The sequence below is a fragment of the Myxocyprinus asiaticus genome, chromosome 15 (assembly GCF_019703515.2).
Source record: "Myxocyprinus asiaticus isolate MX2 ecotype Aquarium Trade chromosome 15, UBuf_Myxa_2, whole genome shotgun sequence".
Lineage (NCBI taxonomy): Eukaryota > Metazoa > Chordata > Actinopteri > Cypriniformes > Catostomidae > Myxocyprinus > Myxocyprinus asiaticus.
Genome location: NC_059358.1, coordinates 7,156,273 through 7,180,116, shown reverse-complemented (window position 1 = coordinate 7,180,116; position 23,844 = coordinate 7,156,273). Strand labels below are relative to the sequence as shown.

The following is a 23,844-nucleotide window of genomic DNA, read 5'->3' as shown; positions in this document are numbered from 1 at the left end:
GGAGTAAATTCTAGAGACTGTTTTGCGTAAAAATCCCAGGAGATCAGCAGTTACAGAAATACTCAAACCAGCCCATCTGGCACCAACAATCATGCCATGGTCCAAATGACTGAGATCACATTTTTTCCCCATTCTGAAAGTTGATGTGAACATTAACTAAAGCCCCTGACCAGTATCTGCATGATTTTATGCACTGGACTGCTGTCACACAATTGGCTGATTAGATAATCGCATGGATGATTGTTGGTGCCAGACAGGTTGGTTTGAGTATTTCTGTAACTGCTGATCTCCTGGGATTTTTATGCAAAACAGTCTCTAGAATTTACTCTAGAATTTAGTCAAAGTCTGTGGTAACTCAGATAACCGCTCTGTACAATTGTGGTGAGAAGAATAGCATCTCAGAATGCTATTCTGAGATGCGGGTTGGCGCTGTTTTGGCGGCACAAGGGTAGGGTGGCCAGACGTCCCATTTTTCCTGGGACAGTCCTATATTTAAGCACTTTTTGTAGTGTTCCAACATATTCTGAAAAAATCGTGTTTTGTCCCGCATTTCCCCTCTCCTAAAATTTCTCTATCGCCTATGTGGCTTTCTCAGTCACATGAGTACTCTAATCAAAGGTAGCCAAGGATACGGCTTGTAAAACCAATAAAATCACACCATGTTATTTGAAGTACATGATTGGATAAAACTATCCAATCACAATCCCCTATCAATAGATGTCCAGTTAGTGAACTGATTGAAGAGTCAGTTTGAAAGGGCACACAGATGAAATTGTGGCTGGAAAAATGTCAAGGAAGCATGCATGTACATTTAGTGAGGATCTTCAAAAAGAGTTTAAATAAAAAATAAAAAAAATGAGTCACAGACAGAGCCTAGTAAAGTGAGGTGTGAGATTTATGGAGCTTGCTTTTCCATCGCCCATGGAGGCCGCACCGACATCGCACAGCATGTTCATACAAAAAAGCATGTGGATGCTGCTAAAAGTGTGCTATACCAAGTGTTCAGAATCTGACAAGGTGTTCGCAAGTGAAGGACTTTTTGCTTATCACTCTGTTGTGCATGGCCATAGCTTTGCACATTCATGACCTAAGAAAAGTCTTTAAGGCCAGGCTGGAGGAATCGTTCATACCCTCTGACATTCAAAAGCAGTTGGATGCCCTGGTTGAAGCTGGTGACATGCGAGCGGATGATTTCTTCTGTGCAGTCAGAAACTTTTATTCCGAATCAGTGGATTACCTCCAAAATTGGAGCCGCTCATTGGAGAACACAGAAAAACTTGAGTGGGCCCTACTGAGAGACATCCCAGAGTGGAAAGACATTCAGAGCAGCCTCGAACACTTCTACTCCAAAATCCCTGCTCTCAGTTTGATTGACGAAACCATGCTCTTTGATAAGTGGGCTTGCGCGAAAAACATTGTCACTCATCGCATCACTGAGTTGAACATGAACAAGACGGCCGTGTCTGAGACATGGACAGATGTTTTTTGTGAGCTGGAGAGCAAGACTATCAACTTCAGAGTTTTAGCCAAGGTCGTGGAGTTTGTTTTATGCCTGCCTGGGACATCTGCATCTATGGAGAGTGTGTTCTCATTAATGAACGCAGCATGGACACTGGATAAATCTCGACTTAATGTAACAGTCATGAAGGCAATGCTTTTCGTACATCTTACTTTTTGACTGGACTGCTCTGCATTTTACGATAAACTCTTGAAAGACAAGTGCACACTGAGAAAAATTGCTGCCAGCGAAAAGTACAAGGTGACAACAGTTACAGATGTGGATGCACCCTCTACTTCGCATTGTTCTGCGCATAGGTAAGGATACGTCAATTTCATTTTTGCTGGGAGGGGGCTGTCCCGTTTTCCACAATCAGGAATCTGGTCACCCTACACAAGGGGGACCTACACAACATTAGGCAGGTGGTTTCAATGTTGTGATCTGATCGGTGTATATATGTGTGTGTGTGTGTGTGTGTATATATATATATATATATATATATATATATGTATTATATATATATATATATAATTTGGAATGCCCAATTCCCAGTGTGCTTTTAGGTCCTCGTGGTCGCGTAGTGATTCGCCTCAATCCGGGTGGCGGAGGGCGAATCCCAGCTGCCTCCGCGTCTGAGACCATCAACCCGTGCATCTTATCCCGTGGCTTATTGAGCGCGTTGCCACAGAGACATAGCGCGTGTGGAGGCTTCACACCATCCACCGCGGCATCCATGCTCAACTCACCACGTGCACCACCGAGAACGAACCACATTATAGCGACCACGAGGAGGTTACCCCATGTGACTCTACCCTCCCTAGCAACCGGGCCAATTTGGTTGCTTAGGAGACCTGGCTGGAGTCACTCAGCACGCCCTGGGATTCAAACTAGCGAACTCCAGGGGTGGTAGCCAGCATCTTTTACCACTGAGCTACCCCCATATATATATGGCCCCCATATATATATATATATATATATATATATATATACACACACACACACACACACACACACACACACACACACACACACACACACACACACACACACTGGTGGCCAAAAGTTTGGAATAATGTACAGATTTTGCTGTTTCGGAAGGAAATTGGTACTTTAATTCACCAAAGTGGCATTCAACTGATCACAAAGTACAGTCAGGACATTACTGATGTAAAAAACAGCACCATCACTATTTGAAAAATGTCATTTTTGATCAAATCTAGACAGGCCCCATTTCCAGCAGCCATCACTTCAACACCTTATCCTTGAGTAATCATGCTAAATTGCTAATTTGGTACTAGAAAATCACTTGCCATTATATCAAACACAGTTGAAAGCTATTTGGTTCATTAAATAAAGCTTAACATTGTCTTTGTTTTTGAGTTGCCACAGTATGCAATAGACCAGCATGTCTTAAGGTCAATATTAGGTCAAAAATGGCAACAAAAAAAAAAAGAAACCGCTTTCTCTAGAAACTCATCAGTCAATCATTATTTTGAGGAATGAAGGCTGTACAATGCTTGAAATTGCCAAAAAAGATTTAATACAAAGATGTACACTACAGTCTTCAAAGACAAAGGACAACTGGCTCTAACAAGGACAGAAAGAGATGTGGAAGGCCAGATGTACAACTAAACAAGAGGATAAGTACATCAGAGTCTCTAGTTTGAGAAATAGACGCCTTACATGTCCTCAGCTGACAGCTTCATTGAATTCTACCCGCTCAACACCAGTTTCATGTACAACAGTAAAGAGAAGACTCGGGGGTGCAGGCCTTATGGGAAGAATTGCAAAGAAAAAGCCACTTTTGAAACACAAACACAAAAAGAAAAGGTTAGAGTGGGCAAAGAAACAGACATTGGACAACAGATAATTGGAAAAGAGTGTTATGGATCTTAACCCTATTGAGCTTCAGCTAGACTGTAAGGTGCGTGAGAAGTGCCCGACAAGACAGCCACATCTATGGCAAGTGCTAAAGGAAGTGTGGGGTGAAATGTCACCTGAGTATCTGGACAAACTGACAGCTAGAATGCCAAGGATCTGCAAAGCTGTCATTGCTGCACGTGCAGGATTTTTTGATGAGAACTCTTTGAAGTATTTCAGAAGAAGTTCTTTTTTTTTTTTTTTTTTTTTTTTTTCAAATTGTAATAGTAACTTTTCATGTTATTAATGTCCTGACTATACATTGTGATCAGTTGAATGCCACTTTTTTATTTCTTTCCATAAGAGCAAAATCTGTACATTATTCCAAATTTTTGGCTGCCAATGTGCGTATACGTGTGTGTGTGGGTGTGGGTGTGTGTGTATATATATATATATATATATATATATATATATATTTAAGCTATTTTTTCTAATTTTAGGATGTGGTCCATCACCTTTCCCATCCGGCAGCAGTTGTATCAGCTCATATTTGGAGGCTTCTTTTGCATTCTGGTTGTGCTTCTCTAATGCAGAACTGATAACAGTAGGTGTTTTATCATTACTAGTCACCTGTGGTGACACACGAAAACAGAGTATACATTAGAACAAAAAGTAAAATTATTTGTCTGTATTAAAATAGGAACTGACATGAAGTGTCAAAGATCTTCTGATGTAACTCTGGACTGTTGCAGTGAAATACAGCCATTTTAAAGGAAAGTACAGAAGACCTCTCTTTCACAAGCACACAAGCATGGGACTCATTTGGGGATTTCATGTTTTTTTGTGTGTTAGACTACCAGAATGCTTCGATATAAGTTGCCATCTTGTAAATCCATCCGTATCCTGATGATTCTAATATCAGGTCCCGCCTCTGGTTTGTTATTGGTGGGGTTGTTGCCACAGGAGATAGACCGGCGATGTGATTTGACAGGTGTAGTGGGCGTGGTTAGTACAGAGGGTGTGCCATCATTGGTTGGTGGTGGCGACGAATCAACATCCAGACATGAAACGGAGGGGGATTTCACATGCTGGAATCCCAAGACTTAGAGTTAATTATAAATATGAAAATATTCTTACAGGAATAGTTCAGGCAAAAATGGTAATTCTGTCATTATTTACTGTTTACCAATATTTTACGGAACACAAAATAACATATATTAATGATATTTAGAGATAAAAAGATCCAATTGGATCCTAGATTGATTAATTAATTAGTAATTATGTTCACAACAATCATGTAAAGTGCACGGACAAGATGTGTGGTGTGGATCAATTAGGAAAGAATACTTTAAAATGCTATAAAAAACTTCTATGGGCCCTCAAATAATACATTTTGCAAATTTGCTGATAACAGTGTGGAAGTCAGGCTTTTAAAGGGCTATTACTGTGATGTAATCAAAATAATGCTCTTTAATCGCCCTTACCTTGCAAAGCTTTGAGAGCAGGTGATTGACAGGAGAAGGGAAGTCAAATATACTATCAGCATCTATTGCCGTGTGTGCCACTGCAGAGAGAGCGCTGCAACACGAGAACACAACAGTACCATTTAAATCAACTATATTCTGTCGGACAGCTCCTTGATGTGTGCCGTTCTGAATAGACTGAACCCATCCACCAAACATGCTGATGCATTCAGTAACTATTTCTGTTGTTTCAAATTGGTGTAATGAGTGGTTAAATCTTGGATTTAACTGATTCATTAAAAAACACGTTGTTTACTATCGAAATAAATGAGAACAATTCATTTGCTCAAAAGATTAGTTAAAAAACACTGATTCCTTCATGTTTTCAATGTTTATTGACAGCTGTCGATGATTTACGACTAGCTGTGTCACATGTATTGAGCCACTGATTGTCATAACGTTCTCAGAGACAAGCTCAACTGTCACACTGAATTCAGTAAGCTAAGGTCTACATATTTTATGTATCGGTATGCATATAACCTTAGTTATATTATTTAAATAGTACATAAATGGTGTTAGTGCACATTTCTTTCGCAATGGATTTTGGGTTGAGATGGGGTTTGTGGGGGACTTGTGCTCATATTGTAACACTGCATGTCCTGAAAGGTTAAAAACACCTCACCTAGTGTATAAATAAAAAGCTCAGAAAGCAGTGGCTTTGTAGTCCACACTCAGACATTAACTGCAGACCATAAGCAGATCTTAAAAATTCACTTCAAATTCAATAGTGTGTCTTTGTACTGCTTTAAATGAAAACTGCACACGATCACGGCACTTAAGAGATCATGAATGGAAAGCTTGTGTGTGCATGTTAGAGACTGATCCTCAGAATAGCCAGGAAACAGGAAATGACTTCCTGAAGGTAGTAATTTGAATTATTACAAAAGAAAAAAATGATCCCAGGATTTACCTTGCAAAATAGGAGCTATGGTACAAAAACGTACTGATAATGCAGATTGTACTCAACTGCTCGCAATCCAGAAATGGGTTACAGGTTCTGATAGTGTCGCAGTTTCACAGACAGCAAGGAAAAAACAATGCTAAATGCAAATAATAAAATGCAATTAACCATAAAATCATGCATTGTTAGGATAGGCTAGAAAAATAAATAGGCTAATTAAAGACCAATCAAACCCTACAGCCTTATACAGAATTGGTGCACTGTCTCAAAATAAACTGCTTCAGAGTGATAAAACACCCCTCGGGGGTTTCGACAGGGTTTATGTTGTGATAATAACTGGCGGACTGTAAATTATCCCTCACTTAACAACCACACAACATTTATACTGTACACCAGACATGTTCATAAGTCTCTGAAGTCCAAGTATACTGCACTTTTCACATTTTCAGGTTTGGAACGCAAAAGTAAACTAGTATATATACAGTATATACACTTATATATACTTCAGTAAAACTTTACAATAAGGTTCCATTTGTTAACATGAACTAACAATGAACAATACATATACTAATACATTTTTTTAAATCAAAATTAGTATTTGTTAACATTAGTTAATGCACTACGAACTAACATGAAATAACAATGAACAATTGTATTTTCATTAACTAACATTAACAAAGATAAATGCTGTAAAAAATATATTGTTAATTGTTTGTTAACTAATGTTAACGAATGGAACCTTATTGTAAAGTTTTATCTGTTCTTCTATAGAGGTAAATGGGAGACCATAGCAAATATTATTTTTGTGTTCCCATTTGCTCCAAAAGCAAATAAATAAATCAATAAATAAAATAAATTCACCATTACATTTCCATAACTTTTCAAAAGAGGAAAAAAAAAAAAAAAAGAGAGAGAGGCATGCATTACGACAGTTAGAAGAGAGAAAGATGCCAAATATACTGCACTCCCTTGGCTAAAATAAAATATAAAAAAGTTTGCTAGATTTATGCTGCTAAATTATGCGTCATCACAGTCTGTATAAAGGATCCATACAGTTTAGCGGCAGAACGCCACAATTGTCCAATCAGAATTAGGTAGAATCAGAAGTACTCCAATGGACAGTTCTTACTCTGGACACTGTGTGACGATCACTGTGGGGTTCAGGCCACGCCCAGGACTCGGCTCACCCATTGCTTCAATTTGATTGGACAGCTTGTAACTATAGAAAGACACATGGACAATTTATTAAATAGCATTCAGTGCATACAGTATACAAGACATTTAGAATAAAGTCACAGAAACACAGCTGACCTTTCCTCTTCACGCAGAGTGGGTACGCTGTGATACCACTGAACAAACGTCCCGTCCGTCCTGAAAATGCTGTTTTTACACGAGGACTGAAGGAGCCGAATTTGAGCAATAACCTCAAACTCCTAAAAATGAGAAAATGTGATGTGAATCATGGCCATGTCTAAGGGGGTGGGGTACCCCCCACACTAAAGAACAAAATGCCTCCCCAAGATTGCATCTTAGTACAGATAGATAGATAGATTGATCAAATACTCTCTGCTTTAATGAATGGCAAATGAATCAATACAACAACAATCAAGTATGTAATCACAGAGAAACTCACCCGTCGTCTTTTATCAAAGTTAATGTAGTCATTCTGTAAGACACAAAGTACATTTTGGTTTACAATATGACTTCGTCCACTACAAAGTTCAAATATCATTTTCTTTTTGTAATTTTGGCATGTCTTCTATCAGATGTAATTTGACAAACATTGTGAAACCACTGCTGTTTTTGTACTTCACAGTCTGTTGTGCTGATACATGATATGTGCTGATATATTCAGTCAAATTTTTAGCTAGTTCTGTAAATTGTGTCTCATGCAGGATGTAAAGAATATATCACCTCAAGTCTGTCTTTGACTGCAGTGTCCAGCATTGTGAGATCTCTGAGGAAGATGCCCAGGTATGGCACAGTGCCTTGAGCACAGGACTACAAGTGGAAAAACAGTATTAAGTATTATACAGGTATTTATTTATAGTAGATACATTAAATCAGAGGTTCTCAACTGGTTTTGCTTCAGGATCCGGATTGTACTTTGGACATCGATCGGTGACCAAAATTGCATTACCAAAATTGTTTATAGCACAAAAGTTAGCAAAAATGTCTTTAAAATCTAACATTGTTAATTAAAATAACCATGAAATGCATTGGTCTGAGAATATGCCAATTATTAACATGCTTTTTTTTTTTTGTAAATGCAACATTAAAAGTGTGATTTATGTAACACATGGAACAAACAATGGGCTAAATATTGTATTGTGACAGATGAATTTGCACCATCTACAGTAGAGTTTGATTGGATACACAGCCTATATGTGAACTAGAAAAGAAGCATTTTCTCGCCCATTTAAAATTGAATAAGCCCATTTATTTTGTTCTCCTAACTATGCACAATTATGAGGTTAGTTGCGTTATTATTTGCACTTAACATTGTTCTTCCCTGCTGTTGGTGACCCTATCAGAACAAGTCTGCAAACCAGTTAAGAAGCACTGTTTTAAAAAGTATAATGCAAAAATGGCAATATTAACAAAAATACACCATTGTTCACATTATATAAGATGCTTACCCCAGTGAATCTTCTGTTATTATTTTTAGTGTCATGGTTTGCAAATTTGGAAGTCCCCTCCTGCAAAATGACAGGGTTTTTATTACAGGAAGCTGTATATGGTGTGCATATATATGGAGGCATCAATAATTCAATTCAACTGAATTCAGTTGCTGTGTTTGCAACATCTGTCTGTATGATATATTGAAATCTCACACATTCACAAGGAATAGGTCCTCTTAAAATTCACATTTTGTTATTATTTACTCACCCTCATGTTGTTCCAAACCCCTATGTCGTTATTTTTTTTCGTGGAACACGAGAGTTTTTGAAGAATCTTCATGCAGCTCAAGCTCCAGTAAGGACCAAAAACGCCATAAAAGCTCAGCAAATGTAGTCCATATGACCCATGCAATGTATTCCAAGTCTTTTGAAGCTATTCCGATAGCTTTGTGTGAGGAACAGACTGAAATTTAAGTTGTTATTCACTGATAATCCTCCCCTCTGCTGAAGCTCTGAAATCATGTTCAGAAACTGTTGTAATATGGAAAAGAGTGAAGTGATGATTCTTTCAAAATTCTCCTTTTTTTTTTTTTTTTATACGGGTTTGGAACGACATGAGGGTGGGTAAATTATAACAGAATTTTTATTTTGGGATGAACTATTCCTTTAAGGCAGTTATTGTGATGTGTCTTTGCATGACTAAATCTTAGATTACTCATTCGATTCATGTCATGATTCCCTCCCTTCAGGCTGAATTGATACAGTGATCCAGCACATCCAATCAGAATTCTACACAGTGAGGCAATTGATTGGCTCGACATTTTCCAATAATCACATCTGCATGCATCTCTAATAACATGTGAAAGGCCGTTTGTATTGGCTGCTTTGCGTTGTACTGTAACTGACCTCCTTGAGTAGCTCGCGGCTCTGGGAGTAGTTGTCTTTCTCAGAAAAGATATCAGAAAGTTCTTCATACCTCCGTAAAGCTTCTCTGTCGGCACAGAAGATAAGGTTTTCAGTAATTTTTTTCTATGCTTCGTTCGTCAAAAACGACGCAACATTCTTGTAAAACGTACATCTTTTCTTAAATTTCAATGCATTCACTTTAAATTTAAGTAATTGTGCCCTGACTTTGCTGATTAAAGGAATATTCCAGGTTAAATACAACTGAAACTCTGTCGCAGATGCTGTCGATTAGCACAGACAATAATTTAAACCCTCATATTGCAAAAACAACCAAAATACAATGCTTTTAAAACTAAAGTCTATAGGGCAAGTGTACCAGAGGTTTTAAAAGCAGAAATGTGAAGCTTGCATAATTTCACTGCACTTATTTTACATTATTTTGTTAAAAAGTTTATTATATGAGTAGTAAAGTTGTCTAAATTGTCCTTTTAACTTGGGACTACATTTTGAGATGGATGAACACTGGAGCAAATTATAAATCATGTCACGTCCCTTCTTAGTATTCTCACGCAGACATCATGTGGGTACTGGGTTTACTAGATTTACATGGTCATGACACGAGATGAAGATTGGATAAGCGATTTTATCTGACCAGTCTTGTGCTAATGCATGTAATGCTTAAGTGCTATAGTTATACTTGCAAAACAGTGTGATATATTTGATAGGGCTCCAGACTAACTAAATGACTTATGAGCCATTGGCTTCTGAACTGAAACATTAAGGATCCAAATGGCTGTTTTTAGTCACTAAATCGCAGAATTGCTCGATTTAGATTGTTGTTCAAAAACAAGATAGAAATCCGAAGAAAAGGAAGACAGCTGATAACCCATTAATCAGAGGATTAATATACAGTATATAGAGTTGAGAAGATAAGTTTGCATTTCCCTTTTGTCTCATAAATGTTCACATTTCTTTCATAATTTATACAAATATAAGAGATTTTTTTTTTATTTAGTACCGACCTTCAGAATCTACATTGCAGATACAGTATTTACATAAAGTATGCACATAGTAGTGTGTTGCCTTCTTGAGCTTTAATGAATGTTTGCACCTTGTGTAATAGTTAAAGTGAATAAAAATAAAAATTCTTTCATCATTTACTCACCCTTATGCCATCACAGAAGTGTATGACTTTCTTCTGCTGAACACAAATTAAGATTTTTGGAGGATTATCTCAGCTCTGTAGGTCCATACAATGCAAGTAAATGGGTGCCAAAAATTTTAAGCCAAAAAAAATAAAATAACACAAGTCACCATAAAATTAATCCATAAGACTCCAGTGGTTGAATCAATGTCCTTCAGAAGTGATATGATAGGTGTGGGTGAGAAACAGATCAATATTGAAGTCCTTTTATGCTAGAAATTCTCCCTGCCTGCTCAGTCAATCTCAAATTTAGCTTTCACGTTCTTTTTGGTGATTCACTTCTTTCATGCATATCACCCCCTCCTGGGCAGGGAGAATCATTTCTAGCATAAAATGACTTAAATATTTATCTGTTTCTCACCCACACCAATTATATCACTTCTGAAGAAATGGATTTAAACACTGGAGTCATATTGGTTACTTTTATTATGCCTTTATGTGCTTTTTGTTGCGTCAAAATTTTGGCACCCATTCACTTGCCTTGTCTGGACCTACAGAGCTTAAACATTCTTCTAAATCATAATTTGTGTTCTGCAGAAGAAAGAAAGTCAAACACATCTGGGATGGTATGAGGGTAAGTAAATGATGAGAATTCTCATTTTTGGGTGAACTATCCCTTTAAGTCCATCAATTGTCCTAAGTGTCAAAAGCTGGATCTCATATATAGATAAACTGTTTAAAAATATTGCCTTAGTCTTTCTGTTAACAGATGGCCCACACACAGATTCTACAAGAGTGCAAATTGAATTAAATCCCAGATGCAGTTTATTTTGCTACTCCAATCCCAATCAGTAATTACCAGAAGAAAAAAAAGGTGGTACATACATAATGAGGGACTTTTAATTATAAAGATGCCCGAAATACACACGGGACTCTTATTTTGAAATGTCAGCGCTCCCAATTGTGAACTCACTGATGGCTGATTCGCTGAGAACTGAGCTCCTGAGTTCAAACCCTCAGTTCTTTTCTGGTGATTCATGAAGAAGACCCAGTTCAAAAGAGCCATTTGTTTACGACTCTCTCGCGCTGGGTTTGTTGTTGCACATGTATGGATGTAAATTCATGACTAAAGTCTTTGAAGCATTAAAGCATGTTGAATTGCTCTAATCGAAAAAAATAAATGCATTCTATTATCAGTGCTTGCACTTAAATGCATTGAATTTACAGTGTTTGCATTTTGGGAGGCTGAAATTTAACATTGTTGTATTTTTAAGCATTGAATATTTTGTTTGAAAACATTTCACAACTAATTTAATTATTACAAATTCAACAATAAATATTCACCTTCCAAATTTCATTTCCAAAATATTCAGTTCATTTGAAAAAACAATCTAGATTTTTCGACAGGTCAAATTCAGCCCGTTCTATTTCGCTTAACAAAATTCGCTTCCTCAAATTCAGTGGTTCAAATTCGGTTGGAAATTCAACCTTCTACATCCTGCAGGAAAAGCAGCAGAGTACCGATGCACAATCTCCAACTGATGCTATTAGTTTTCACCAGTAGTTGGTGCAATGCATTCGGGTGTTGACTGCTGAAGACCAAAGCTACAGGTAGAGAGAACAGCCGTGTACGTTTTGATAGTTTGTTTTTCAAAATTGTTCATGGGTAGAAAATAGATAAAAATTTGCACGTGTGGGTGGGCATGAAACGCACCTTTCCACTGATTGGTCAACCTATGTCATCATCAGTTCCTCAGTGCCATGCAACAGAATAATTATCCACCGGTGCTCAACTTTTATTGCAACTACATATTATCTCTCTCTCATCAAACAACCGGACTAAGGAATGCCTGTGACACAAACCATATTAGTCAGGAAAGGGTCTAGACAGGGCTTCGTGCCAACTTCTGCATAGGCATGAGTTCTGCAACCTACGTGTGCCAGATAAATATTAGTTGTCTGTTTTAGAAATAACCTAATGATCTGATTCTGATCTGATTGATGTCCCTCGCATATGCACGCAAAATTACTTAGCCTACTTCTTAGACACACAGCCTGTTTTATTTATCTGTCAGCTATCAAAATCTCTATCAAAAGGTGTAGCGAAGCTGCGCACCCAGCGCGACCTACTGGATCACTGTACTGAAGCGCAGAGCAGTATGTGGAATGCATTGGCTTTTAAAAATGTTTATAAAAAGATTGCCAATACATTGTCCAGGGTATTACATAACCCAGATGTTTGAAGCGCTGATTGCTATAGGTAGGCATTACGTATAATGTAGTTGGGTGACCAGTCCTGAATTGGAAGCATTTTTGTCTCATTTCACTTATTTGTCCATGGCTGGGTTTCCCGTGGCACTAAGTAGAACATTAGTATCACTAAAGTAGTACTTAATCTCTACAGCACATTTCCAAAAAAGCATCACTATCAAAGTAGTAACGTAAAAACTTCAAAATTAACGAGGGCTTTGAACCACTCTAAAGTCATAAGTGCAACTTAAATGTATCTTTCTTGCATGTTTCACAGCTTATCAGAGAATAAGGAACGTTTAATAACTTGTATTGATATATTTGGATCATTGGAAAGCCATAGCCAGAAACGAGGCTTTGAGTGTGCCGAGGGAAAAATGTGTTCAAGATCTGAAGCACAATAAAGTGAATTTGTTTTGTAACTTTAACAACAATTGCCATTCACAAATGTAACCATTTTTTAGCACTACATTTATTTTCTATTTTAGTCCCGCATTACATTATAATTAATTTATTAGCCTAAACAAATTAATGACACTTTTATCATTGGAGTTGGTAGGCCTGTTAATATATCCAAATATTAGGCTTAATATTTAGTTATAAATACATTTTTTGACAAGTTTACATAAAATTTCCATGCTTGTCAGTATTTCTGCATTATTGTGATGTTGAGAAGACAAACTCCTGGACATATTGGCCAAGGTTTCAGCATTGGACCGGACAGCTCCCGTAACGAAGCATTTAAGTTCTACTTTATAACAAACAATCTGTGCTGTTTTGGGAAACAGGCATTCTCTATGTAAAATAATGAGCGGCGTTAATTAAGATGATCATAAAATTTACAACTTGTTATTGGGAAACTCAGCCTATATAATTTTTTGTTGTAAAAAATACACATTAATTTATTCCCACTTATCCTATGTAAGGTCGCAAAGGTACTGGAGCCTATCCCAGGAACGTTTTTTTTTTTTTTTTTTTATCTAAGAAATTATATTAGATTATATTTTTTATTAGAAAAGCTGAAAACTGAGCTTTGACTTTTACAGGAAGCAGGACAAGGCTTCCACTTTTGGGACTGTGGTCACCCTACTTCATTATGCCTATGTCTACCTACACAGCAATCATGATTCTGGGCCGGTTCTAGACATTGAGAGGCCCTAAGCAAAATGTAGTTTGGAGGCCCCCCGAAAGGTTTTTTTTTATTTTTTATTATTTTTTATTTAATGTGGCATGACATACAAAGAAGTGGTAGCTCATTCAAATAATCACTTTAACTATGTTTAAAGCAGTACTTCTAACTGCTTTTTTTATTTTTTATTTTTTATTTTTTTTATGCTTTGCCAAATCTAATCAAAAGTCAAGTAGTTTCTGACTAGTTCTTCCACAGAGGTGTTCATTGTTGCAGGCTGGTAACTTCTAAACAACACTGTTGTCTGATAAAGTGATAAAAACCTATGCACCTCATAAGAGCTGCTAGCCAATCAGAATGGATTTTCTGACAGCTCTTGCAATTTATGCTGCAATTTACATCATGCTTGCTGTGAATGGTCTGTGGCCATTTCATGCTGTCTGAGACTGAGACTAACCCTTAGCACTGAATAAATTAAATTCACCTTCAGACATTCTTGACTTAATTGTTTAGTGTTTTACAAGTACAGAAACTAAAACAGAGAGAGTGCAAAATAATCAATCCCATATCCATACCATGTTTTGAAATAATAATGACTTATATTACTATTAATATTCATGTTCAGATAAATTCTAGCCATTTCTGAAACTCCAACACACCAAAGAATATGCATTTTCCTATTTCCTGCATTGTAGTAAACACTACAAGAATAAATACAACCATTTTAATAAATATTTTTATTAACATTTATTATACATTATATTCATTATAATGTTATTATATTAATTATACATTATCTGTCAACTACTAATATGAATAGTCTGTTAGAGGAACACATGGCATGGTATTTCTATAAGAAACGTGTTGAATTCAGTGCTACTGTGTCAAATTTCAACATCTTTAAGCTTGTTCTCTTCAAGTCAAGCATCTAGATAAAGGACTTGCATGCATAACTTGTTGGGCAAACAGAATAATATTTTGCATTTAATTTGATTGCGTCTCAATTTCTCCTGCTGTTGTTTTTGCGTACAGCTCATTAAATTATGGATTGCGTCTCTTGAGCATGGCTGCGCGATAGGGCGTGGCACACAGCGCAGAGGGAACATTATCTCCACCCAGAATACATGTCCGAGATTTTGTGATAGCAAAGTAAACATCAGATGCATTTTACAAGTTCTTTGTTGCAACACTGTCAATATGCTACATTTGTGGATTTTCCAAGATAAAAACAAATATTATCGCTCATGTGAATGGTTTCAAATTTCTTATCACACCTTTTTAATTGCAGATATAAGGGCACTGCGCAGCTCTGAGCCTCGTTTCCCAAAAGCATCGTAAGCATAGATCATAGAATACATCTTAAGATTCATCTTAGTTTTGCCTCCTGTTTCCAAAGCCATTGTAAATTTAGTACTTGAGAATGCTCGTAGATTAACGAGTGCTCTGGAGTAGTCAGACAGCCCTAAGAACATCGTAAGGACACAGACTTATGCAGACACCTGCAGGACAATCTCGAAATTATACCTAATACAATTTAAATACCTATAGCTACACTTTTACACTTTTCTGTACTTGCTTGTTTTGATTATTGGGGGGGGGGGGGGTTACCTCCCCATCCCCCCTGGAATCTATGCCCCTGCGTACAGTATATTGGCTCCTCATCTCCTCTTCCTCTCTGACACCTAAGGGCACGCTCGCCCACACCACGTGTTGTGTAGTAACGCACATGTTGTGTAGCATTGCTGTTATCACTTTTGGGAGTAAAGAGCAGATCTCCTTTTGATTGGTGAATGTCCCTAAAGCACAGCATCCACGCGTCTCCTTATTTTGCGCTCCGCTATAATAAAATAATCTCGTTATATTCAATTAATGCTTGTTGTCATTAGTAGGACCATACACAGGCTCTTAACCGCTAAGATCAATCGTTATTGGGAAACGAGGCCCTGGAGTAATCGTACAGAGTTAAGAGCATCTTAATAGACAAGGGCTGGGTTTCCTGATAACGTTGCAACTTAAGCTTTAACGATCATCTTAACTAACGTTGCTCTTTATTTTATGGAGTAACGTCTGTTTCCCAAACCAGCATGTAGACTGCTCGTTATAAAGTAGAACTTAAGTTCTTCGTTACGGGAGCTGTCTGGTCCGGCCAGTATGTCCAGGTGTTTGTCTTCTCAAAATGAAAATAAGGTGGAAATACTGACAAACATGCAGTTGTTTGTAACCTTGTCGAGGCGCCGAAATGTATTACCTAACTATTACAGTATTTAATTAAAGAAATAATGATGGCCTTAGTAAGATGGAGTTTCAGATGTATTGACGCACAATCATAGAGATTAATGAAAATGAGCAATAAATGCATGTAACGTGTGATGTGAATCATAAGGGCCTCTCACGTAGTATTTTGGCTGGAAACTGAACACATGCACACAGAACAGGATTAAAATGACGGGCATCAGTATTGAACTACTCATAGACCTGTCTAAATATGAAAAGATCATCTGGTTAGAGTTCAAGGTACTGTGTACTTGTAGCCTTACAGCCATTATGCATCATGCAATTTGTTACTGCCTTGTAAAAAGACTATAGGGGAGCCGATTTGAAACATCCATTGGAGGAAGGAGGAAGAGGAGGAGGAGGAAGCGAGAGAGGGAATCTCTCATTGCACACTCTCGATCTAATCTCCTCTGTTAACCATATTTTAATGATTTATTAGGCATGTTTAAGTTTTAAACTGCGTGGTCACATTACTCACATATATCTTCTTAAATAATCTGTTTAATAAGAACATGTCGTCTTTCTAGTGCCATTACAATTATGCTTATCAAAGAAGGCTAATATAATGTTATACTGTATTACGTGTTTTCTAATTTAGATCACGGCACATGCACAGACTGCGGAGACTGCCAGTTGATTTCATACTGATTTTTTCAACACATTTTTTTTTATCCTCTCAAATAGTTTACAGTGGCTTTCCAATGATCAAAATATATTAATCAAATTTATTAAATGTCCCATTGTTTTTGATAAACTGTGAAAGATGGCAGAAATATGTTTAAATTGCACTTAATGGACTTTAGAGCGGTTCAAAGCTCTTGTTAATTTACGAAAGTACTACTACTTTGATAACCATGCTTTTGGGAAACGCACCTTAGAGATTAAGTTCTACTTAAGCGCTAATTATGTTCTACTTAGTGCTTCGGGAAACTAGATCCAAAATGACTTTAGATAACGAAATTTGTGTTTAATTACATTGGTTTTAGTAAATACAAATATGTGTTTGTATGTGACTTGGCGCAATGGAGTTCTTCATTGTAAATATGGCAATGGCCGCCCCTGAAATCGCGACACGAGCACCACCTACACTGCATAAAACGCATGCGCTGACCATGTGTAATGAAGGAACGAGAGCTTTATATCTCTTGACATTTCTCTTAATTTATGTATGTTGTTTTGCACTATTGTCTTTGCATGCCATTTCTTTCTAAGCTGCCATTGCTTCTAAGCACTTAAAACTGAAACGGAGAGCGCTCCCAGCCAAGTGCATTGATCATGAGAAACAAAAAACAGTTTTTACGAAAAATGACACAAAAACACACTGCATTCCATGCAAAGTAATGATATTTGAATTATTTCGTTAAAAGTAAAATGTAGCATTACCCAAGTCTATAGAACAGCTGTTAAGTAGAACACCTAATTCACCAGACCTCTGTTTTTCAAGAAGGCTGAAAAGTTTCTAATAATGATGTTTATTGTATCTTATCTCTTATATTAATTTATTTTATTCTATGGCCTATATTTGACATATAAAGGTAAATTACTAATATTAAACATTCTAAGTGTTTAAAAACAACTAAGTATTGTTACTATATCAGTATAGTCATCTAAGTATTAAGCTATGTAAATTAGCAAATATTAACTCATAACGGCAGAGCAAAGGTGTACGCTTCATTATATTCATGATGAAATTAGACTCCAAATTGAGGTCCACCCTGTTTCACCAAGGTCCACCTACTTGAAAATTGCTGGCCTGGCCACTGACAGGCTGCGTGCTATTCCGATAACTATGGGTCTTAGCTCTTAAGAGCATTCTCTACATGCAAAGTTGCGAACATTCTTTCCTTTTTCACGTGCGTTTCCAATTGTTGCTCTGCGCTTCAGTACAGTGATCCAGTGGGTCGCGCTGGGTGCGCAGCTTCGCTACACCTTTTGATAGAGATTTTGATAGCTGACAGATAAATAAAACAGGCTGTTTGTCTAAGAAGTAGGCTAAGTAATTTTGCGTGCAGATGCGAGGGACATCAGTAGGTTATTTCTAAAACAGACAACTAATATTTCTCTGGCACACGTAGTTTGCAGAACTCATGCCTACACATAAAGTTGGCACGAAGCCCTGTCTAGACCCTTACCTAATTAGTATGGTTTGTGTCACAGGCATTCCTTAGTCCGGTTATTTGATGAGAGAGAGATAATACGTAGTTGCAATAAAAGTTGAGCACCGGTGGATAATTATTCTGTTGCATGGCATTGAGGAACTGATGATGACATGGGTTGACCAATCAGTGGAAAGGTGCATTTCATGCCCACCCACATGTGTAAATCAAATATTTATCTATTTTCTACCATGAACAGTTTTGAAAAACAAACTATCAAAACGTACACGGCTGATCTCTCTACCTGTAGCTTTGGTCTTCAGCAGTCAACACCCGAATGCACTGCACCACCTACTGGTGAGAACTAATAGCATCAGTTGGAGATTGTGCATCGGCACTCTGCGATTTTGAGGAAGCGAATTTTGTTAAGCAAAATAGAACGGGCTGAATTTTACCTGTCGAAAAATCTAGATTTTCAAATGAACTGAATATTTTGGAAATGAACATTGGAAGTTGCATATTTATTGTTGAATTTTTAATAATTAAATTAGTTGTGAAATGTTTTCAAACAAAATATTCAATGCTTAAAAATACAACAATGTTAAATTTCAGCCTCCCAAAATGCAAGCACTGTAAATTCAATGCATTTAAATGAAAGCACTGATAATACAATGCATTTATTTTTTCGATTAGAGCAATTCAACATTCTTCAAAGTCTTCAAAGACTTTAGTCATTAATTTACTTCCATACACGTGGCTGCGAGCACATCACAACAGACAGGGTGAAAAGCAGCACGAGACACAGTGGCGTTCTAAAGATGTATTCAATAACTCACAAGATGATATCTGACGAAACCACATATGAATTTAAATTATTTTTGGTCGCATTTGCGACCACTTTAGTCGCAGTCTGGAGCCCTGTTTGCATATTGTAAATGTTTGTTTGAGATGCTGTACAACTTGCCACACATATTTCCATTCCAAGTTATTTATTGTAAATGTGTTTTTACTTTGTTTTTTACAAACTAGGGGACTTAAATTATTTTCTGTGGTAATTGACTGCAAGTCACAAATGCTGTCCATTAGGGCTGGACTTTGTATTTAAAAAGTATACCTCAATATTTTTGCACACCAATATATAACAATCCATAGTAAGCAACATTTTGCATTTATTTTTCTAAAGCATATTATTAATACATGAAAAATGCCATGCAACTATCGCAGACATTTAATGACGTGCAGGATATACATTATAGATATCTACATTTTCATTTTTACTCATTTTGTTAAAATATTTTTTAATTACATTTTTTATCATTTTTGATCAGCAATTTTGATCACTATTACTAGTGAAATTATTTCATATCATTTATTAGGTTTGCACTAGTAAAAACATTATTTCTTCAATCAAAAATTATATTACTCACGAAAATGCCCTTTCTTGATATCAAAATGGAATTTCAACTAATAAAAAACAATTATCAATGTCTGTTACTGCATCTTTTTCACTAATAGAATTTCACAATGATCTGTTCCGTGTACTTCAAACTAGTAAAAAATTATAATGATTTCAATAATAGTTACAAGTACAAATATATATTCCTGATTGGCGGTAGACCCAAATTAAATGTAAATCATTCATCATTGACAAATATTCATATTTTTATTCTTACTTCAATGCATATTTTGTTATTTTGATTAGACAATCAAGTGATCTAAATTGAAGCGAGAGCATGAAAAGATAAGCAATGCGACGATGTGAAAACGTGCCCTGTCAGCAGTTACTAGTAATAGGCTATAAAAACTTCATTTGGTAAATAATTACATAATGAGCATTTTAACAGGACTAAGTCTCCATCACTTCAAAATAATCTATGGTGTATTTTGGGCTTGTTTATAGTTAAAAGTTCTTCGTTATTGACCAAATCTTAATTTTTTAGGGGTGTGGTTGCATAATAAATTGCATCTGGGATTTTATTAATTTAACATTCTATAAATCAATTTTAAAAACTATTTTCCACCACCTTAGTTATTATTATCAGCATTATCCACTATTGGTCGAACTCTATTCCTAATATCAACAACTGAATTATACTAATACTTTTGATATCTGAAATATGGTTTTCAGTAGCAATGTTAATTTCAGATATTTATCATGTGATTATAACTAGTAAGAAACACTTTTACGCATTCTGTAATTACTTTTCAATTCACTGAAAATCGATGTCCAAATATCTAAAATCTATCTAAATCGATCTAAAATTAACATTTTTACTACGAAATAACGAAGTAAAAAAAATTATCATTTTTACTAGTAAGCAGCACTTAGCTGAAATGGACGGTTTGAACTGATTCACAGAAAATAAACAAATCTGTTGTCTCTTTTGCTGTTGTTTTTAAAACAACTCTGTCTTAATGCTCTTATACTTGCAGTGTGCAAGACTCATGATGTTGCTCAATTTTGTAATGCCAGTATTCATGAAAATATTTGGAACATTCAATATATCGGCCTGCCTTGATGTCCATGAGCTTAAGTTGTACTGAACCTGGAATATTCCTTTAATGCATAAAAGAGCAGTTTTTCAAACAAAATGTCAGTACCTGTCTGTATCCTGCCAGGTCTTTCTGAGTCTGTGGATGGGGTTACTCTGCAGAGCTGATAGAATCGCATACAGTGAAGAGAAGTTCTTCCTTGTTCTGCAGGCCTGTTCAGGAGACAAACCACAGTCAACTGTGAGTCACTTAACCTGTCTGATGACATCATCTGTGACTGTGTAAACTACACAGACCTCTGCAACACTGATCCATTTCTCCAGCAGTCGTGCCCTCTGTTGGCTCTTTAGACCCGTGTTCCACACACACGAGGCTGTGACGGCGTTAGCTAAACGATTGAACTGCTTAATAGTGGCTCTGACCGACCAGCATGCTCCTTCCTTTCCCTTCTTATCTCTTTGAGACCAAAGAGAGCCCAGACAGTGGTGGGGCACCAACTTCAGAAACAGCTCCTTAAGGAAAAGCACAAGGATTTCATTTAACCCTCCTATGGGGTTCATAAATGAGCCCAATCTTTGGTCCTCCCGGTCATTTTTGACCGGAAAGAGCAAAGGTGTAACTTTTTTTTTTTTCTTTGATGTTGAAGATAATGATACAATTTCTTCTTCCCCAAAGTATTAACAATAAAATGATGCACTTCTTCTGGGATTTTATGCTATTTTGATCTTATTTACATGTATTTCTTTTAATTTTACCATTAATTTGCATATGCAAATAAGCAACTTTATGAAACTTTAGAACAGTAAAAACCAACTCGTGCACAATGGTAGACCTATTGTTTATTGATTTAGGCCTAATTAATTTTTCATTCAGTTTAGTACAGTTCTGTAAGTTGAAACATGAAGAAAATATGAGAAAGTGACATATTGGAGGCAGATTGCTGCCCTCTGGTGAACAAAATATAAATAACATGACTTGAAAATCATGTTGTGACAATAATAGCCAGTAGATGGTTGCAGGGTCTCCTGAACAGTTAAGTGTTTCGCCATGGTGCTGCTACAGAATGAACTGTGAGCAAGGCTTGACGAGGCCACGTACTTAGAGCTGTGGTAAAATGTCTTTGTTTCGATAACAGAAAGATGCAGTGTTTTGTCTGGAAGGTGAGGCACCTGCATCTAAGTGTAAACTTCCCCACATCGAAAAAGGTATATTTTCATACACTGTGGTTACTCTGTGGTTGATCTTTGTTCTTTGTGTGTGTGTGCATGAGTGTTGTGATGTTCTGTGTTCTCCTTTCTGGCTGTGTTAGTCTCACCCATTTATTTCTGTGTTTGTGTGTGTGTGTTATGTGTTCTGCATCCTGTCTGTTTTAGTCTCATCCATTTGTGTGTGTGTGTGTGTTTTTCCCATTCATTTTCAATGGTCGGTCAATTTTGACCGCGAAGACAAAAGGTGTCACTTTTTTTTTATGACCACTTAGACTTTTTGAATCATACCCAATTTTTTTGGTATGTTCAGATGGCAAGTGGAGGAAAAGTCACCAAGGCTTGTACTGCTCAGACAAAGCATAAACATTTTTATTAAACCAGCAAAAGTGATTCTGGTAAAAAATGACCGAAGACCATAGGAGGGTTAGGAGAATGTTATTGACAGGTCAGATGTTCATTAGAGTACATTGAAGCCACTGTCTGTTCCAGTGTCAACTCACTGTCTCAATCCTGGTGAGCTGTTCTGCGATCACACTTGATGGAAATCCGAGGATGCTGGTGGAATCAAACTCAGAGGGATCAGGAGGGGAGGTCACATCTTTGATAGGATCTGTAAGAGATGAATATTTAAAAATGCACAAGAACTCTTTTATTATTCCACTATCCAGCATGGGTGACTAGTGGGTAGTCTAATGTGCAGTGTTGCAAGTGACACAAAGGCCTCCACTGTCTGCCACAAAAGCAGCTATATGCTTTTATCAAAGGGACAAAAATTCTGGAATATCCTGACCTGAAAGAGAGCCAGACAGCAGCGTTCTCTCACTCAGCTCCTCAGCTATCCTCAGCAAGCGGCCTTTGATTTCAGCTCCTGGGGTGTCTGTTGGAAGGAGCCGGGCCAACCGCAACAGGCAAGGTGGATCGCTCAGAGAGCAGAAATCCTCGGGGTAGTCACTCAACCACATGCTGAACACTGTACACACCGACCTGAACAGAAGACATTAACTTCCATAATATAGGTAAAACAGGCAACTCATCATTTAATTTAACTCAATGTGTAACGTCAGTGTTCTTAAAACATACTTGTTGAACGTCTGACGAGTGTTACTTTTACTCTCTCCAGGAGGATTTTCCAATCTAGAAAATAAAGTCAGATGGAAATTTGGTCAGAGATGATGTAAAGTCAGCTAGTCATTATCACAAAATTAAATGCAGAATGGTCTCATATCAACATGAACAAGGGGCTGTTCAAACCGAACACGTTGTGCTAAAAAAGCTAGATACAGTGCAATTAATATAAGGGCTTTTCAAACCTAACACATTATTGCGCTAAAAAGGCAAAATGCAGCGCAATCAATAGGGACTATAAGTTGCTGTTCAAACCAAATGCATTGTTGTGCTGAAAAGTCAGATGGAGTGCAATTAATGTAAGGAGCTGTTCAAACCAAAGGTATTCACGTGCTGAAAAAAATCTAGATGCGGTGCAATGAATATAAGGAGCCATTTAAAGCGAACTAATTTTTGATCTAAAAAACCAAGATGCAATGCAACAAATATAAGGGGCTGTTCAAACCAATACATTATTGTGCTGGAAAGCGAGACAGAGCGTGATGAATATAGGGGGCTGTTCAAGTCAAAGGCATTCTTGTGCTAAAAAAATCCAGACGCAGCTAAATGAATACAAGAGGCTGATCAAACCAAATGCGTTCTTACCCTAAAGAAACAAGATGCTTTTCTACGAATAGAATAGAAAGCAGAGCTTGAGATGCAATTTTAAAAGTTGAAGAAACCTGACACACCATCTAAAAACATCTAAAAAAGACACCTCTCTTAAGTGCATATTTACATGGGAAAACAATTGAAAAAATAGCAGATGAAAAAATATGTTCAGAGTGAATTGCTCCTAACAGAAAGCAGGTGTCTTGTGATGTGCTTTTAAAAGTT

General features: G+C 36.9%; 1 protein-coding gene and 1 long non-coding RNA gene across 6 annotated transcripts in view; one reads left to right on the top strand and one right to left on the bottom strand.

Annotated features, from left to right (window-relative positions):
* LOC127453104 (ral guanine nucleotide dissociation stimulator-like 2) overlaps window positions 1-23,844 on the bottom strand; it is a 48,620-nt gene that overhangs the window by 3,953 nt on the left and 20,823 nt on the right. For 4 of the 5 annotated variants that reach the window (XR_007899364.1, XM_051719210.1, XM_051719211.1 and 1 more), the window contains 14 exons: window positions 22,984-23,037; window positions 22,694-22,887; window positions 22,404-22,513; window positions 20,992-21,207; window positions 20,804-20,907; window positions 9,310-9,394; window positions 8,422-8,481; window positions 7,697-7,783; window positions 7,416-7,448; window positions 7,094-7,215; window positions 6,912-7,001; window positions 4,843-4,936; window positions 4,216-4,446; window positions 3,874-3,988 (listed from right to left, as the gene is read on the bottom strand). Coding sequence is in view for 4 of the 5 variants with exons in the window: in XM_051719210.1 (XP_051575170.1) it covers window positions 3,874-3,988; window positions 4,216-4,446; window positions 4,843-4,936; window positions 6,912-7,001; window positions 7,094-7,215; window positions 7,416-7,448; window positions 7,697-7,783; window positions 8,422-8,481; window positions 9,310-9,394; window positions 20,804-20,907; window positions 20,992-21,207; window positions 22,404-22,513; window positions 22,694-22,887; window positions 22,984-23,037 (1,595 nt within the window). In the remaining variant the exon portion in view is untranslated. The remainder of the gene's footprint in view (window positions 1-3,873; window positions 3,989-4,215; window positions 4,447-4,842; window positions 4,937-6,911; window positions 7,002-7,093; window positions 7,216-7,415; window positions 7,449-7,696; window positions 7,784-8,421; window positions 8,482-9,309; window positions 9,395-20,803; window positions 20,908-20,991; window positions 21,208-22,403; window positions 22,514-22,693; window positions 22,888-22,983; window positions 23,038-23,844) is intronic. The other variant, XM_051719213.1, reaches the window with a different exon arrangement.
* Window positions 7,674-23,844, top strand: part of LOC127453256 (uncharacterized) — a 29,601-nt gene continuing 13,430 nt past the window's right edge. The window contains exons 1-2 of the long non-coding RNA XR_007899386.1: window positions 7,674-7,818; window positions 20,822-20,935. This is a non-coding gene — a long non-coding RNA (uncharacterized LOC127453256). The remainder of the gene's footprint in view (window positions 7,819-20,821; window positions 20,936-23,844) is intronic.